The following is an 18,488-nucleotide window of genomic DNA, read 5'->3' as shown; positions in this document are numbered from 1 at the left end:
ACCTGCCATGATACACATATATCAACATGCATATATATTTTAAGTCCAAATGAGCACATTTCATGGGAGAAAGTCCATGTGTCAATTATTATCTTAGAACAGAGATGACAAGGAATTTCTTTATCCAGAGGGTGGTAAATCGGTGGAATTCATTGCCACAGGCGGTAGGGAGCCAAGTCTTTGGGTACATTTAAAGCAGAGGTCGATAGGTTTTTGATCGGAAAAGGTATCAAAGGTTACAGGGAGAATTCAGGAGAATGGAGTTGAGGGGGGATAGATAAACCATGATAGAATTGCGGAGCCAACTAGGTGAGCCTATAAGTTATGATCCCCAGAGAGAAGATTGGAAAGAACGTCAGGACCATGGGGCAACTGGATGCATCATCTAATGCAATGTTTCAGTAAAGCAGAATGAAAGTGTGTGTTTGTGTGCGCGCGAAAATGTGTGCTCGTGTGCACATGGAACAATCAAGAGGAAGAAACTGAAAGAATGAGGAAAAGTTTCCAAGAGAAAAATTCACACTTCATACAGTAGCCGTGAATTTAAGAACTTCACACGTGGACGATACATAACTGCAAACAGACAACAGCTTAAACAAGAGACTTGATTTAAACATGAACATTTGTGTCCTGTGATAGATGATCAAGGAATCTCACCTTGTACACTAAGCTGCTGATGAGTTTGGTTTCAAAGATGTAACCTAAAGGAATCCAGTTCAGAAATCGCAGCAAAGTCTCCAGTGTTGCGTGGACTAAAGGGGCATTCTGAGAGTTCTCCTGCAAATAGACAAATTAATATTGGATCTAACACCAGATATTGCAAAACAAACAGCAAGGAGGCTAAAGAATGTTAGACTATGCATATCAATATTCGTCCTACAGATGCACAGTAGAGAGCATCCTAACATGCTGCAACACTGTATGTGGTGGACAGGAAAGCTCGACAATGGATAGCCAATGCATCACCAGCACCAGCCTACCCACCATCAAGGGCATGTATATAGAAAGGTGCCGGGAAAAAAACAGCAACATCATGAAGGATCCCATCCACCCTGCTTATGGACTTGGCTGACCTGTTCTCATCAGGCTAGGTAACATCCACACCATGACCATTTGATTCAAAAAGTTATTTTCCCCAAGCAGTAAGGCTGATCAACATTTAAACCTACTAACCCACCCCCACCACTACTTTATCATTTTGTGCCTGAGTCACCTTTATGTACAGACATACCTAGGCCTAGCGTCATTTTACTGACGTATAAAGTGTGTATAGACTGCCTTGAAATAGTATTTAGATCCCACAACTATTTTCACGCATTACTGTCTCCGTTTATAAATTTAAAATATATTGAAGTAGGATTTTTTGATCTAATCTATAAAATATTGTGCATCATGTCAAATCAAAAGAAAAATTAAAAAATTAAAAAAACCAAAATTGAGAGGCTGAAAAAGTATTCATCCCCTCTGTAATTACTATGCCAACTTTCCTCAGGTGCAATACTGTGTATTACCTTACCAACTCCCCAATTTGTAAATGTAGGAAATTGGACAGTCACCTGTTTTCAATGAATTCATAAGAATAAATACTCCATGTCTGTAAGGTCCAACAGTATGGTAGATTTTCAACAGACCGAACCAAAATGAAGACAAAAGAGCATTCAAGGCAATACAGTTAAGCACAAATCTGGGGAAGGGTACAAGACCATCTCAAAGACACTGAACAGACCTTGGAGCTCAGTGCAGTCCATCATGAAAAAGTACGAAATCACAGCGACACTGCCTAGGTCAGGCCTCCCTTTTAAACTTAGTCACTGGAGAAGAATGGTGTTGTAAGACAGGCTACTGTGATACCAGCAGACACTCTGAGTGAGCTGCAGAAGTTAATGGTTGCAACTGGAGATGAAGCTCATGGCTCCACAATCTCCAAGGCCTTGCTCAGAAATGGCACTTATGGAAGAGTGGCAAGGAAGAGGTCCTGGCTAAAAATAAAAAGCATATCCTTGCCTGTGAAGTCTTTGCAAAGCATCACTTAGAAGATCCTGTAAAGATGTGGAGGAAGGTCTTGCGGTCGGATGTGACTGAAGTGGAACGTTTTGGCCTCAGTGCTAAGATGGTACATGTGATGCAAATCAGGCTGGTAACACTATCCCTACTGCAAAGTATGGCGGAGGTAGCATCATGTTGTGGGGATGCTTTTCAGCAGCAGGTACTGGAAATCTGGTCCTGATTTAGGAAAATAAATGCTGCTAAGTACAGAGAGATCCTGGATTAAAAAAAAACCTGCTGGTCTCTGCCAGAAAGCTTAAACTGGGCAGGATGTTTGTCTTTCAGCAGGACAGCGACCCAAAGCACGCTGCCAGAGCAACCATGGAGAGTCTTCAGATGATGTTCTTGAGTGGCCAGAGTCCTAACCTTAACCCAACTGAACATCTCTGGCAAGACCTCAAGATTGCGCTCCAGCTCTACTCCCAACTAACATGGCATAGCTTGATATATTACGCAAGGAGGAACGAGCTTCGTCACGCTATGCAAAGACTTACCCGAATAGACTAGTGGCTGTAATAGCGGTGAGAGGTGGGTCGGACAGGTACTGAGCAAAGGGGGGTGAATACTTTGGAACTGCGGACATTTCAGTTTCTCAATTTTTAAGTCTTTTATGCTTTAAAATTTTCCCTGTTTGTTTTTCAGGGACTCTATACTGCAGAAAAAAAAAGGAGATTGTGATCCACAAATACATAGTTAAATTGATCAAAATCCCTGGTTGTAACACTCATTTGTGTGAACAAGGGGTTTGGGGCTGAATACCTTTACAGGGCATTTTAAGGCATATGCCAGCTTATGTATTTATATTTATTGTGTTTTTGTTTAATCACTGTGCTCTTTAACTTACTGTGTTATGTTATGCTGCATCAGGTCCAGAGTAGCAATTATTTTGTTCTCTTTTACACTTGTGTACTGGAAATGACATTAAAGAATTCTGAATACTGAATTAAATACAAGACAACAGAATTCCCAAGTTTAAACAGCCAGAGGATGGTCAGCCTGCCCAGTATCAACAGTGAACACCAATTTTGATTTTGTTTTTAAAAAGCGGTTTAGGTTAGATGAAGTACTTACTCACCATTACAAACTGACAGAGCTGAAATATCTGAGAGAATTCATTGCACATACTGTGGAAAGAAAAAGAGGGAAAATAAAATCAAACACAATCTTATATGAGGAAGTAATTAGAATTAGTAGAACATTGCCGAGATATTTATTTTCATCTACAAATTCCTGCTACTATTGATACAAGACATTCCTGCCAGGTTCACCTGACAACACTGCAGCATCTGGCAAATTTGGCCTCTGACACTCCCAGTACTGGCAAAATCCAACTTAGCTCCCCACTGGCAATACAGAGCCACAGATTATCAGGCTGGAGGCTTGGGTTTAAGGGAAGATGGGGGGGGTTGGTGGTGAAAGAGGGAGAATATTATTAGCCCACAACTCCCACTGCTAGTCAAAGGGTGCTCTGATCCAGCACATCTCTGACTGTGCTGGCTGTTAACGCAAACGACACATTTCACTGTATGTTTCGATCTGCACAGACAAACATTCATCTCCTGTGATGTCTGATGCTGACTCCAAGCACCTGAGAGACGAGGCCCATCCCTGCTTAAGCAGTGTGTCACAGATCCGCTGCCGCTAATATTTCTTGTTAAATCAATAAACACAACATTGGCAGAGATTTGGCCCGTCGCTTCCAAAGAAGTTTCCAATTAGACCCATGCCAAGTGTTTTTTTTTCATGTAAACTGCACTTTCAAGTGTAAGTTCAACTCCCTCGTAGAAACTGACTTCTGAACCAGTTTTCTTTCTTTCCACCTCATTGCAGATGCCAGAGCAAGTTCTGCTACAGAGTTAACATCAAGCCTGATTGTCAGCCCTGCTGGGACAGGCAGCCAATATTCACTCCTTCAACACAAGATGCTGGACATCCAGAGGAACACACTCACAACGTTGGGGGGACTCAGCAGGTCAGGCAGCATCTATGGAGGGGAATAAACAGTTGACATTTCAGGCCGAGACCTTTCACCAGGACTCTGCCCTAAACGTCGACTGCTTATCCCCCTCTACAGATGCTGCCAGACCTGCTGAGTTCCTGCAGCATTTTGTGTTCACTATACAAGACTGTGCAAGGTAAACAACCAGGGGAAGGGCTTGGGCCTTCAGCTGAGAAGCAGAATGTACACCATTACAAATCTCCTACCACCAGCAGCTCACACCATCTCTCATATCAGCAAAGGTAGTAGAAATACCATCACTCGAGTCAAGTATGAGAGGTTATTCCATTGATGAGGAAATGTGTGACATTTGTTTAACGTAGGGAGGCTGATACATGGACGAAAAGGAGACCTTTAGGGAATGTCAGTGCACCCACCTGTCTTTTAAATGCTTGGCCTTCACCTGCGTCATCTGCCCACTGGAGAAATCGAACACCTCCTCGCTAAGCAGCTTCAGAATGACCATGTTATTCTGACACAGAGACTCGCTGGTTCTGCTGGCTCCTACTATATCACTTATAAACGTTGGCCAATTTTTGGGCCATTCATGTTTGAGGATCTGCAATTTGAAAGAGGAATGAGGTTAAAATACAAACCCAATGAAAATCCTTCATTCCAAGTTCAGCGCCATTCAGCCACCAAACAAAACAATGCTCCGAACCAAGGTGCACAACACAGTACATACAACTCTCACACAGAGTAACACTTCCACAAATAAATTAACAAATAATAAGATATATTTCAGAAGACTGACATTTAGCATCAGGTGGATTTACAACACAAGTTAAAAAAGTAAACAGTATAACGCTATTAGCACTTCGTAAGTGATGAGACCCGGGTGGGTGGAAGGGAGTTCAACAGTCTTAAGGCTGGGCAGGGGGGTGGGGGGAGAAGCTGTTTCTCACCCTAACAGTTCTCATCCTAGTGCTATAGTACCTCCTGCCTGATGGTAGAGGGGTCAAAGGGATTGTGGGATGGAGGAGAGAAATCCTCGACAATGCTAAGGGCCCTGCGTACATTGCACATATCTGAGAGGATTACTTCTAGTGTATACAAACCCCATTTGTTCCCTGGGAGTATCAAATCACATGCTGTCATATCACTTGCACCAACCGTTGTTAACTATTTTAACCTAGAACCACATATGTGGGAATCCAGGGGTGAAAATGGAGCTAATAAATTTCTCCTTCCATTTGAGACGATCCACACACAGGGTACAATACACAGTGCAGTTGGTAGAAACAATGTCTCACACAGCTCCATCAACCCGCCTTTATTCTTGACTTCTGGTGCTGCCGAGGTGGATTTTTCATGTTCTCCCTGTGACTGCACAAGTTTCCTTCCACATCTTCAAAATGGGTGTGTTATATGTCAATTACCTGTCCATAGACTCTTGTGTGAAAATGAAGGACAGATGAGGAGGGGAGAAGAGCATCTGTTGTTCTGGCAATGTTGGTAGGATTATCCTTTGTTATGCTATTCTTTGATCGAGAAAAGCAATCGGGATAATCCTGGGAATTATGGACCTATGAGTCTTATGTTAGTGGCAGGTAAGTGACTGGAGAGGAATCTTAGACATGAGACTTACAAGCATTTGGAGAAGCATGGCTTTGTGAGAGGCAGGTTGATGAAGATAGAGCAGTGGATGTGGTGTATATAGATTTTAGATAAGGCATCTGACAAGGTCTTGTCTTGTCCATTCTGCACCAACCGCCACCACTGGGCTACAAACGTGCAGCAGCAGTGTGTGGTTAAGTGCCTTGCTCAAGGACACTCCCACTGCCTCGGCTGAGGCTCGAACTAACAACCTTCAGGTCGCTAGCCCAAAGCCTTAACCACTTGGCCACGCGCCAACACTCAAGTTATGCTCATTGAGAAAGTCAGGAGACATGGGATCCAGGGTAACCTGGTTCCACGGATTCAGAATTTGCTTGCCCACAGAAGGCAGAGGTTGAGAGGAGATGGAGTGTATTCTGCCTGGAGGTAACGTGGAAGCTTTAAAGAGGGGGTAGAGGAGATTTACCAGGATGCAGCCTGGATTAGAGAGCACATCTTATGAGAAAAAGGTTGAGTGAGCTAGGGTTTTTTCCTTTGGAAGGGAGGAGGATGAGAGGTGACTTGATAGAGATGTACAAGATGATAAGAGGCATAGATAGAGTGGATAGCCAGAAACTTCTTACCAGAAGGGAAATAGCTAACACAAGAGGGCATAATTTTAAGGTGACTGGAGAGAAGTTTAGAAGCGGTGGTCAGAGGTGTAGGTGCATGGAACACTCAACTGAGGGTGGTGGCAGAGGCAGATATATTTAGGAGATTACGAGACATTTAGGTAGGCACAGGAATGATAGAAAAATGGAGGGCTACGTACAAGGGAAGGGTTAGATTGATCTTAGAGTAGATTAAAAGATTGGCACAACATCACGGGCCAAAGGATCTGTACTGTGTTGTACTGTTTTATGTTCTGCCTTTAACCTGGAGTTGCAACATTCCTTGATGGAGCTCAGAGAAGCAACAAAGCACCTTTACTTTAACCAGTAATACAGTGGTTACTCTACTGGGCCACAGAACTGAAACCATGAGTTCAATCCCCATCACTACAGATGGGTCTTTAGTTTCTTCAATTTAGGATTTTAATTTTTTTTTTAAAATGCCAACAGTGGTGCCCACAAGGTACTATCAAAATCTCAGAGACAAAGATTGTGAACATGTCGGAAATCCTGAACAAAGCACACAAAATGCTGGAGGAACTCAGCAAGTCAGGCAAAATCTTTGGAGGGGGGGAATAAATGGTCAACATTTCAGCCCAGAACCATTCATCAGAACTGAAAATATATTTATTTCCCTCCATAGATACTACCCCAACTGCATTTTGTGTGTGTTGTCATAAATTCTGCTGTCCATAACCAGTCTGACCTATGTGACTACACAGCCATTATAATATGGTAGGTTTTATCAGTCACTCATTGTGCGATCAAATGATTAAGTACAAGCATTGGCCTGATAGTGACCTCTCAGTTTGTGAATGAATAAACCAAAAAGGTTATCATATCACTTCATTTGAGATACCAAATATCTAACTCAGAAAAGATGAGGGTTTTTTTTTCCATAGAGACCAGAAGAATTATTTCCGCCGGAGGTGAATCCTGATGGAGCTTGAGCAAGAAATGCTTAGACTGATAATCAGCTTGAATATAGACACCAACACAAGACTCTCCTCAGATGCCGGAAATGCACAGCAGCACACACAAAATGCTGGAGGAACTCAGCACCTCACCCTGAAATATCGACTGCTTATTCCTTTCCATTGGCGCTGCCTGACCTGCTGAGTTCCTCCAGCATTTTGTGTGTCAGCTTGGCACAACATTAAAAGAAACAACTCTAATAGTTCTTTATTATAACAGCTGATACACGAGTGCCGATACTAATCGGCAAAGATTTTGGAAGCATATTTAACTACAGCACTCAGCTCTTTCACTGCACATAGAGAAATACACCAGAGAAACATAGTGTGCTCCAATTAACGTACCTCACCAATATCCCTACCAAAACAAAACCATGTTAGTGGTTGATAATTCCTCCACTGATAGCGTGTGAAAAATAATCTCTGCTTCCCCCCAAAGGTAATTTACTGTGGACAAAATGACACAAACACAGGGTCACCCAACATGACCGTAACCAACACAAAACCAGATGCACCAATATGCTCTCGAGATATACCTGGAAACTTTGGAGATGGATGGCAAGTTATAAAAAGCCAAAGACAAAGATAACAAAATGTCCAGAAAAATTTGGTAATAATGTAAAAAGGTGCAAAAAAAGTTTAAGTGCACAGAAGTCCAAGAAGATCACCAGGTCAGAGTGTAATATAATCAAAACCTCAATATTCCATTGATGTGTGTAATTAAAGAGGAAAGGTAACAATTCCTGATCGGCAGGCCAAGATTTGAGGCATTGTCAACAGGGAAAGACAGGGAGCTCGACAGGCAACTAACCAGCAAGGCAACACAGTGGGGAACAGTGTCCTGGTCTCCAGGAACTGGGTTTGATCCCAACATCCAGAGCTGTTAATGTTGAGCAAAAAAATAAGCTGCTGGAGGAACTCGAATCTGTGGAGGAAGAGGGGGATGAGGTTTCAGGCCAAAAGGGAAAGAAAAACGCTGTGTAGAGAACCAAGGAGTTTTGAAAAGTTTCACAGTGTACTCAGAAGTATTTTGTCCGGGGGACAAACGCTTCGAATTCAGCACCTCAATGGCAGGATGAGATGCTCCATGTGTACAGAATGATTAGAATGTGTCTCTGGACCTCTCAGGAACTCTTCCCATTAACTCTGCCTTCAAATTCAACCTTCCAAAAATGAACCACTTCACATTTCTCTGGATTGAGTTTCATCTGCCATTTCATCTCAGTTCTGCAGCCTGTCGATGTCCCATTGCAACAAACAACCATCCACACTATCCACAACTCCACCAACTTCAGTGCCGTTTGCAAACTTACTAACCCACCCTTCCACTTCCTCAACCAAGTCATTTATAAAAATCAGAAACAGCAGGGATACCACTGGCCACTATTTTCCAGGCACAGTACTCACCACCTACTACCTTCTATGGCAAGACAATTCTGTATCCACACGGCCAAGTTTCCCTGGATTCCACACCTCCTGACTCTCTGAAGGAGCCTAAGGAAGCCTTATCAAACATCTTCTATATACACATATGCGTCATGTCCACTACTCTACCTTCAGCAATAAGCTCTGTCACATTCTCAAAAAAATTCATCAAGCTTGTGAGGCACGACCTACCCCTCACAAAGTCAAGCCGATTATTCCTAATCAGACTATGCTACTCCCAATGCTCATAAATCCTGCCTCTTAAGAATCCTCTCCAATCATTTGACCACAGTGAAATAAGACTCACTGGTCTATAATTCCCAGAATTATCTCTACTCCCTTTCTTGAACAAAGGAATAACATTTGCCACCCTCCATTCACCTGGCACTACTCCTGTGGCCTGTAAGGACACAAAGATCATCGGAAAGCGCTCAGAAATTTCTTCACTCGCTTCTCAAGTAACCTGGAGTATATCGTGTCTGGGCCAGTGGGTTTAACTATCTGCATGTTTTTCACAAGTTTGCGCACATTCTCTTCGTTAACATCAACGTTTCCAAACATATTGGCCTGTTTTACGCTGTCATCACAACCATCACTGGTGAATACTTAAGCAAAGTATTCCTTAAGGAGCTTCTCTACCTCCTGTATCTCAATGCACAAGTTTCCTCTACTATCCTTAATTGGTCCCACTCCCACTCTGACCATCCTCTTGTTCTTCACATACATCTAAAACATCTTGGGGTTTTCCTTAATTCTGCTCACCAAGGCCTTCTCGTGCCCCTTCCAGCTCTCCTCAGCGCATTCTTCAGTTCCTTTGAGGATTCCTTGTGATTCTCTGCAGTTCTGTCCGATTCTTACTTCCCAAACCTTAAGTAAGCTTCTTTCTTCCTCTTGATTAGATGTTCCACATCTCTGATCACTCATAGCTCCTTCAACCTCCCATCCTTTCCCTGATTCAAAAGGACAAATTTATCCAAACTCCCACAGAAGTACTTCCTCAACAAACTCCACATTTCTGTTGTGCTTTTCCCTGAGTGCATCTATTCCCAATTTACACTCCCTAGTTCCTGCCTAATAGCATTATAATTCACCCTCTACCAATTAAATATGTCCCCATTCTATCTACTGCTATCCCTCTCCAAGGCTATAATAATAGTCAGGAAGCTGTGATCACTGTCTCTGAAATGCTCTCCCACTGAGAATTCCTGAACCTGAACTGATTTTTGCCTCTACTATGTAGCCAAGACTTCCCTCTAGTCAGTCTGGTTTCTATTGAGTCAGCAATCCTTCCTGGACACAGGAAGCTAGTCAATATTGGGGAAGTTGAAGTCCCCTTTAATAACAACCTTGTTACTTTTGCATCTTTCCAAAATCTGCGTCCTGATCTATTCCCCAGTGTCTCAGTGGTTACCGTTCGGTCAACAGAATACTCCCAGCAGAGTGATCGTTTCTTTTTGGTTTCTGATTTCCGCTAATGACTCAGTAGACAATCTCTCCATGATGTCCCTGATCAGGAATGTCAATCCTCCACGTCTTTTACCTCCCACCCTGTTCCTCTTGAAACATCTAAATCCCACAACATTCAGCAGCCATGCCTGCCCTTGTGACAGCCAAGTCTCCATAATGACCACAACATCGTAGTTTCATGTATATGTACACATGCTCCGCTCACCTCACTTGTTTCTGATACTTCTTGCATTAAAATAAGACACACCTCAACCCATCCCAGTGACTGCAATTTTGCCCTATCAACTGTCTATCCTTCCTCACAGACCCTCCACACAGTGCATCCACCTGTACTCCAATGCCAAACCAGTTTAAGCCCTCCCCAAAAGCCCTCACAAATCTGCCTGCAAGAATTTTGGTCCCCCTCAAGTTCAGGTGTAAGTTGTACAGGTCATACCTTCCCCAGAAGAGATCCCAATGATCTGAAACCCTGTCCCCTGCACCAATTCTTCAGCAATGCATTCATCTGCCAAATCATCCTACTCTGACCCTCACTGGCGGATGGCACAGGCAGCGATCCAGCGGTTACTAGCCTGGAGGTCCTGCTTTTCAGCTTTATACTTAACTCTCAATATTCTGTCTTCAAGACCTTATCCTTTATCTGACTTATGTTGTTGGTACCAGTATGTACCGTGACTTCCAGCTGCTCACCCTTCCCCTTTAGAATGCTGAGGACCTGATCAGAGAGGTCCCTAACCCTAGCTCCTGGGAAGCAACAGACCACCCGGGGGTTTCACCTCCACAAAATCTCTTGTCTGTCCCTCTATCTATGGAATCCCCTATCACTACAGCACTCCTCTTCTCCCCCCTTCCCTTCTGAGACACAGAGACAGACTCAGTACAAGAGACCCGGTCGCTGCAGCCTCCCCCGGGTAGGCTGTTCTTCCAACAGTATCCAAAGCAGTATACCAGCTATTGAGGGGAACGGCTACAGGGTTACTCTGCATTGGCTGCCTATTCCCTTTCCCTCTTCTGACAATCCTCCAATACTTACCTACTGCAGCTTAGGGGTGACCACCTCCCCCGCAGCTCCCATCTAGCAACTCCTCATTCTCCCACACAAGCTGAAGGTCACCCAGCGACAGCTCCAGTTCCCCAACATGGTCCCTAAGGAGCTGCAGTTGGATGCACTTCATGCAGATATAGTTATCAGAGAGACTGGGGGTCTCCCAGAATTCCCACATCTCACATGAAGAAAACATCACTAACCCTGGACCCATTCTCACTGCACTAACAGATTAAAAAAAAAGAGAAACTTACCAGAACCTTACTTTAGCCTTCACTGCTGCTCGCCTAAGCCTCTTGAGCTGAAGTCTCAAACCCTCCACTGTAACACTAGCCCACTCCCACAATGGCTGCTCCCCTTAAAACCAATTTAAATCGCCCACGGCTCTCCTCAAAACAGGCCACTGCTCATGATGACTGGAGAAGTCATACCAAAAAGACAGCTCACCGTTTCCTTGTACCTAATAAACTCAGGCAGAGGAAACAATTCCACCCCCACTGTAGCTGATACAAGTACAGGAAGGGTTTGAAATGCCTCTCAAACTGAACATGCTTTGTCCAGGTCTCCATCTGTAACCATGCCTCACCAACAGCAAAGCTATTCACACAAGCAGGACTCTAACTTTAAAACTCAACGAAACAGCAGCGGAGAGCAAAGTCAGCCATGGTCTTACTGAATGGCAGAGTAGGACTGAGAGCATTATCTATATGAATATGGGATTATTATTAAAACATTAAAATTTTCCTCACTCAGCCGGTCAGGAAGTATCTGTCACCAGTTTGTTTCAATTACTCATCTGCAATGTGTTGCTGACCCTGCAGTGTAATGTGAGGAAGCTAATCTACACAGAACAGGCACAACATTGGAGATCTCCTACCCATTGCCACGTTTCCATCCCATACAATGCCATGATAAACAGATTAGGTGCTATACTCACGTAATGTTATTTTGCATGTTAAGAAACAAACAGGCATTTTCACTGGTCCTCTGAACGCTAGCGCAAGATCGATCAATTACCCCAACAGAGCAAGAACAGAAACTGAAAATAAAAGAAACCTGGCCTCCTGCCAAGATGGAAACAAAGCGAGAAGACAAAGCAAGAAACTCAAAGATAAACCCTTCCTGAGTTCCCCTGTACTCAGTCCCAGAAACGTAACTCAAGTGGATTGCATGGTAACAGTTAGTCCTGATCAGTGGGTAATGCCCACCTCTGGAGCCTCTCAAAACATTTCCCGATCAAAGAGTCCATTCAACTCCCATTGCAGAACATTTGCCAAACAAGCAACCGCTCAGTTCACAGCAATTCTGTCCTAGTATTATAAGAAATTGAATGGTTCCAGAGTACAATAAAAAAAACTCTTGCCCCCATTCTAGCACGTCACCTTGCCCCTTACCTGTTACACATTATTCTGCATTGTCTTACTTAACCTTGACCAAGCTCAATGCGCCGCGTAATAATTTGATCTATACGAACAGTATGCAAGCTAAGCTTTTCACTGTATCCCAGTACATGTGACAATAATTCAAAACTTTTACCAACCTGTACAAGAATCATATTCAGTTTTCCGAGATAAACTTTATCCTTCTGCAAGGGAAAGATAAGAGAGTTTTGTTAGATGATTGAGTTATTTGGTTTCGAGGCTCATTTTCAAACTAAAAAGAGCAACCCTACATTTATTTATCCATGGGTTATAAAAGTGGCAAGCAATCTTATCCAGATCTGCCATCAATGAATGGGAATGACAGACTTGCATGGAATCGAGAACTGTGAAGCTCCTCACCCAATGCCTGCACAATCCCTTCAGGTCGTTGAAGAGACCATGGAGCCATTAACGATCATCTGAGAATCAATCAAGTCAGGGATGGTTCCAGGAGACTGGAAAATCTCAAATGTCACTCCACTCTTTAAGAACAAATCACACAAACAGCAAGAAAGCAAAACCAGCGAAGCACAGAATATAAAACACAAAATTGACAGAGTCCAGGCATATTTAGTTCAGCTCAGTGTTCATTATCTGCAAGCCACCTCGAATTCAAAGTTGCCCACAATAGCAACAAAAAAAAGAGCAGCCAGAAACCACAAACATGAACTTCAGAGTCTAATCCACAAACCACGTCAATTAAACCTTGCCAAAGACTCAGCACTTTGGTAGAAGGAATAAATGCGCAGACTATTTCTAAACTGGGAGAAAATTTCAAAATCAGGAGTTGGAAGTCTGTGTGCAGGATTCCCTAAAGATTAACTTCCAGGTTGAGATTGTGGTAAGGAAGGCAAATACAATATCAGCATTCACTTTGAGAGGACTAGAATATAAAAGCAGGGCTGTAATGCTGAGGTTTTAGAAGGCATAGTTTTAAGGTGCTTGGAAGTAGGTACAGAGGAGATGTCAGGGATAAGTTTTTTTTGTGTAGACAGTGGTGAGTGCGTGGAATGGGCTGCTGGCTACAGTGGTGGAGGCGGTAACGACAGGGTCTTTCAAGAGACTCCTGGATAGGTGCATGGAGCTTTGAAAAATAGAGGGCTATGGGTAAGCCTAGGTACTTCTAAGGTAAGGACATGTTCGACACAGCTTTGTGGGCCGAAGGGCCTGTATTGTGCTGTAGCTTTTCTAGGTTTCTATGTTTCTATGGGCCCTTTACCCAAGGATGGATGTGCTGGCAATGGAGAGGGTCCAGATGAGGTTCACAGGAATTATCCCACATTAATGGAGGAGGTGCTGGACTTCAGTGAAGGATGGTCCTAGCCTGTACCCACTGGAGTTTAGAAGGATGAGGAGCATCTCATTGAAACCTACCAAATATTTAAAGACCTACATAGTATGGACATGGAGAAGATGCTTCCAGTAGTGGGAGAATCTAGAACTAGAGAGCACAGCCTCAGAATAGCCTCCTGTCAGAGCAGAGATGAGAAGGAATTTCTTCAGCCAGAGAATCTACAGAATTCAATGCTCCAGGTAGCTGTAGAGGCCAAGACATTGGGTATATTGAAAGCAGAGGTTGATAGGTTCTTAATTAGTAATGGTGTCAAAGGTTACAGGGAGAAGGCAGGAGAATAGGATCAAGAGGGAAAATAAATCAGCCATGATGGAATGGTGGAGTAGCCTTGATGGCTGGATGGCCTAATTCTGCTCTTATGACTTATGGTCACCCAGTGTTTATTAGTTTTCAGTAAAGGTGAACCTAACTGGGTCACACTTCACAGACAGCATCCAGCCCTCATACACCAGCACAGTCATTAAGCTACTCATCTACATAGAGGTGCACTGAATCAAGTTCCTTTCTTGCAATGGTAACTATATCATCTTGTAAGTGTAGCAGTGATTATGAAACCAGCAAACTTTTATTTTAAAAATCTAATTATTTATTTAGTGATACAGCGCGGGGTAGGGCCTCCGAGCTGCACCACTCCAGTAACCCGATTTAACCCCAACCTAATTTACAATGACCAACTAACCTACCCGGTACATCTCTGGACTGGGGGATGAAAGCGGAGCACCCGGAGGAAACACACACATTCAACAGAGAGGACGCCAGAAATGACCTCCGAACTCTGTCACCCAGAGATGTTGCGCAAACCCCTATGCTACCATGAGACAAAAGTATGTGATTCATTGAAGTCCTTCAGAGGAGGAAACTGAGCATCCTTAGTCAAGTGGGCCTCGTTCCACTCTTAAGCATACAGCAACGTGGTCAGCTCTTCACTACCCCGTGAAACGACCCGGAAAGGAACTTGAAGGGGATTTAGGAATGAAAAACATGTCAATCAGCATCCCATGAATTAAAGAAAATAATCCATAGGGTTAAATCTGAATAGGGGAAAACAAAGTTTGAAGAGAAAGAAAGAGACTTAAAGAAGAGCCATGAGCTGAAATATCCAGGATAAACTAAAGAAAGTATAATAGTTTTAAGTGCACAACTTTTAATTTACCTCCAAGGTCTCAGACGATGTTTTAATAATTAAACCCACAACATATTTTTTTATTCCTGCAAGAAAGAAAAATGGAAAATATTAATAAAGATCTTTCCTCCCCACCCCACTCGCCAAGAGAAAGAGAACAGCATGACTCACCTTCACACTGATTTCTGGGAAGTATTTTCCAACGTGTTTTAATCACATTTTCCAGTATTTGCAAGGCATAGTACTGAGAAACAAACATGACAAATGCAGGTTAGTAACAGACTGGTAACACTAACTCTACTACTCTATATCCACTACACTAAACACAACACTATATTTTCTGATTTAAAGCAGAAGACACAGAAGCAGAAATAGGCCACTCAGCCCATTGATTCTGCTATGCCATTCTATCAGGGCTGATTTATTATCCCTTTTAACCCCATTCCTCGTAACCTTCAAAGCCCTAACTAATTAAGAACCTATCAACCTCCGCCTTAAATATACTCAATGATGGCCTCCACATTCATCTGCAGCAATAAATTCCACAGATTCACCACTCTTTGGCTAAAGAAATTCCTCATCTCTGTTTGAAATGGGTGTCCTTCTATTCTGAAGCTGTGCCACCCAGTCTTAGAATCCCTTGCTATAAGAAACAACCTCTCCACATCCACTCTATCTAGGCTTTTCAATATTCCACAGGTTTTAATGAAATCCCTATCACCTCTTCCAAACTCCAGCAGGTACAGGCTCAGAATCATCAAGCACGCCTCACAGTTAACCCTTTCATTCTCAGAATCATTCTCATGAACCTCCTCTGGACCCTCTCCAAACCTTTTCCTAGTTCAGGGATCCAAAACTGCTCATACCCTAAATTACCTTCTAAGAAGAGCATCACAATACCACTTAGAAGTCACTGACAGAGCCTCCTTGCCTGTCCTGGAGAACTTCGGGCATCTATCCCAGGCAAAACAACTGGTCCCCATGCTGACCGGCAGCTGAGGATGGTCACCAGCTGCATTAAACCACACAGCATCCAATGCTTGCACAGCCTCAGTGACATCTGGAAAGCTGTGGACAACCACAGATTTATAGAGTGACAAAAAAAGAGAATACCACAGTCACACAGCTTCATCAGAACCACAGACAAGACCCCACCCAGACACAACTCAAAAGACTTTACCAATGTGGGGATCTGGTTGAACGTACAACTTCCTGGGGTGAGGATGGGGGTGAAGACAATGGTGGAAGTGGAAAGGAAGGGACTTGATGGTCCAAGACCATCTCCATTCTCTAGTTGGGTAATCAAGAGCCAACTCGGTCAAGGAGGGCAACTGCATGGAGGGACAGACCAAATAACACCTTATAGACTGTCAATGGGGTAAAAACAATGTTAGCTTCAGTTTGCTCGATGGGTACCCCAGACAAAATAATGGCTCAATGACAAAACACAAGTTTTGAGGGCCTGGTAACATTGAGCTTAGCATGACACTATTATAGCGCCAGTGACTCAGATTCAATTCCACCACCATCTGAGGAACTTGTACATTTTCCCCGTGACCGAGCAGGTTTTCTCCCACATTCTAAAGACGTATGGATTAGCTGATTAATTGGGCAGTGCAGGCTCGTTGGGCCAGAAGGACCTGTTAACCTGCTATATCTCTAAACAAGTCAAAACATATTTGTTCTCCACCTCAAGACAAAGTCATTCCACCAGTAGGTGTCAATGCACCATTTGAGACGGCTGTTCACAGAATTCTCTGTTTCAAAGTTAAAACCTCCAGTCACTTAATGTTGTAGTTCTAAAGAACACATTGTGAAAACCATGCTTTAAGTAACGAAGATGGACTAAGTGCCACTTAGATGCAGTGAGACCCAGATCCCAACCTCTTTCCTCAATCCTCCCATCTCCCTTGGATAATACAAATCCCTGTTCCTCATTCACACAGGCTGTGCTTCCAAATAATTCCACCACCAGAAAGGACTTTAGGGCCTCCTGAATCCATGAAAGATAAGACACAATTTTTTCCAGATACAGCAAATCGCCTGAACTCCCTCTTCCCAAAGGCTGGGTGAGAGTGCCATCTGGTTGGGAGTGTTACATGAGGGTTATGGAACCAAGGGTGGAAGGAGGTACGTCTTATCTTTCATCTAGGCACTTGTGCAATCTTCTGGAATGAAAACCAATCTCCCTGACGTCAGGAGAACTGATTTCTCAATGTTTCCCATTCAAAGTTCAAATTCGAAGTACATTTATTGTTTAAGTATTGTCTATGTCACCATACACCCATCTTGAGATTAGTTTTCTTGCAGGCATTTAGAGGCATCTAAAGAAATACAATAGAAATTATGAAAAACTATAAATAAGAGTTGTAGAGTTCTACTGCAACTCACTACTTCAACTCGTAGACTTCTATTGCTTTGTGGAGTCAGTTCAGCGTCAAGGTGAGTTAGAATAGCCACAGTGGCTCAGAAGCCTGATGATTGTTGAATAATAAATATAGTGGACATTTCAGAGAGAGTGCAGAGGAGAGTTACAAGGATGTTACCTGGATTGGAGGGCATACCTTATGAGAATAGGTTGAGTGAACTTGGCTTTTTTTTCCTTGGAGCGGCAGAGATTGAGAGGTGACCTGATGGAGGTGTATAAGATTATGAGGGGCATCGATCATGTGGATAGCCAGAGATTTTTTTTTCCCTGGGCTGAAACGGCTAACATGAGGGAGCATAGTTTTCAGGTGCTTGGAAATAGGTACCAAGGAGATGTCAGGGGGTAAGTTTTTCACACAGAGAGCGGTGGGTGCGTGGAATGCACTGCCGCCGGCAGTGGTGGAAGCGGATAAAATAAGGTCTTAAAACAGCCTCTTAGATAGGTATGTGGAGCTTAGAAAAATAGAGGGCTATGTGCAAGGTCAATTCTAGGCAGTTTCTAGAGTAGGTTACATGGTTGGCACATGTAAAGTTTCTATGTTTTAATAACTTCCTGAACCTGCTGGTGTGGGATCTGAGGCTCCTGTTCTCACAGTCATGCTTGTATCTTTTTTCTTGGTGATGATCAATGCTCCTGCTCCTTAGCACCTGACCTGTCTTTCATCTGCACCTCTCCTCCGCCCTCAGCTGTGGTTTGTAAAACATAAATCTCCACTCTTTCCCCAGTTCAGGGAAAGGGTTTCTGATCCAACTGTTGGCTGCTTTCCCTTTCCCCAGAAGCTGCTGACTGGGTGAGTTCTTCCAGCAATTTCTATTTTAGCATTTAAAAAAAAGATACAGATCTATGGCATATCCTTAAATGGCAGAACAAGTTCCAAGTGTTGGCAGCCTACCTCTGGGTTCTGAGAAGAGAACCCGCTTCTCTTCAAGATTTCCATCTACCTGAGCCTGAAAGGAAAACTAATGCCAAGAACTGCACTGGGCCTTTCAACAAAAGCTC

At 43.3% G+C, this 18,488-nt stretch overlaps 1 protein-coding gene across 3 annotated transcripts in view; it reads right to left on the bottom strand.

Annotated features, from left to right (window-relative positions):
* The window catches only part of LOC140724756 (exportin-1-like), a 126,334-nt gene that overhangs the window by 40,951 nt on the left and 66,895 nt on the right, over window positions 1-18,488 (bottom strand). For all 3 annotated transcript variants that reach the window (XM_073039283.1, XM_073039284.1, XM_073039285.1), the window contains 6 exons: window positions 15,233-15,305; window positions 15,092-15,147; window positions 12,704-12,748; window positions 4,423-4,604; window positions 3,122-3,170; window positions 658-777 (listed from right to left, as the gene is read on the bottom strand). In XM_073039283.1, the coding sequence (XP_072895384.1) occupies window positions 658-777; window positions 3,122-3,170; window positions 4,423-4,604; window positions 12,704-12,748; window positions 15,092-15,147; window positions 15,233-15,305 (525 nt within the window). The remainder of the gene's footprint in view (window positions 1-657; window positions 778-3,121; window positions 3,171-4,422; window positions 4,605-12,703; window positions 12,749-15,091; window positions 15,148-15,232; window positions 15,306-18,488) is intronic.

Source organism: Hemitrygon akajei, chromosome 3, assembly GCF_048418815.1.
Source record: "Hemitrygon akajei chromosome 3, sHemAka1.3, whole genome shotgun sequence".
Taxonomy (NCBI): Eukaryota; Metazoa; Chordata; class Chondrichthyes; order Myliobatiformes; family Dasyatidae; genus Hemitrygon; species Hemitrygon akajei.
The sequence above is the reverse complement of the archived record's forward strand: the minus strand, read 5'-3'. Positions and strand labels throughout refer to the sequence as shown.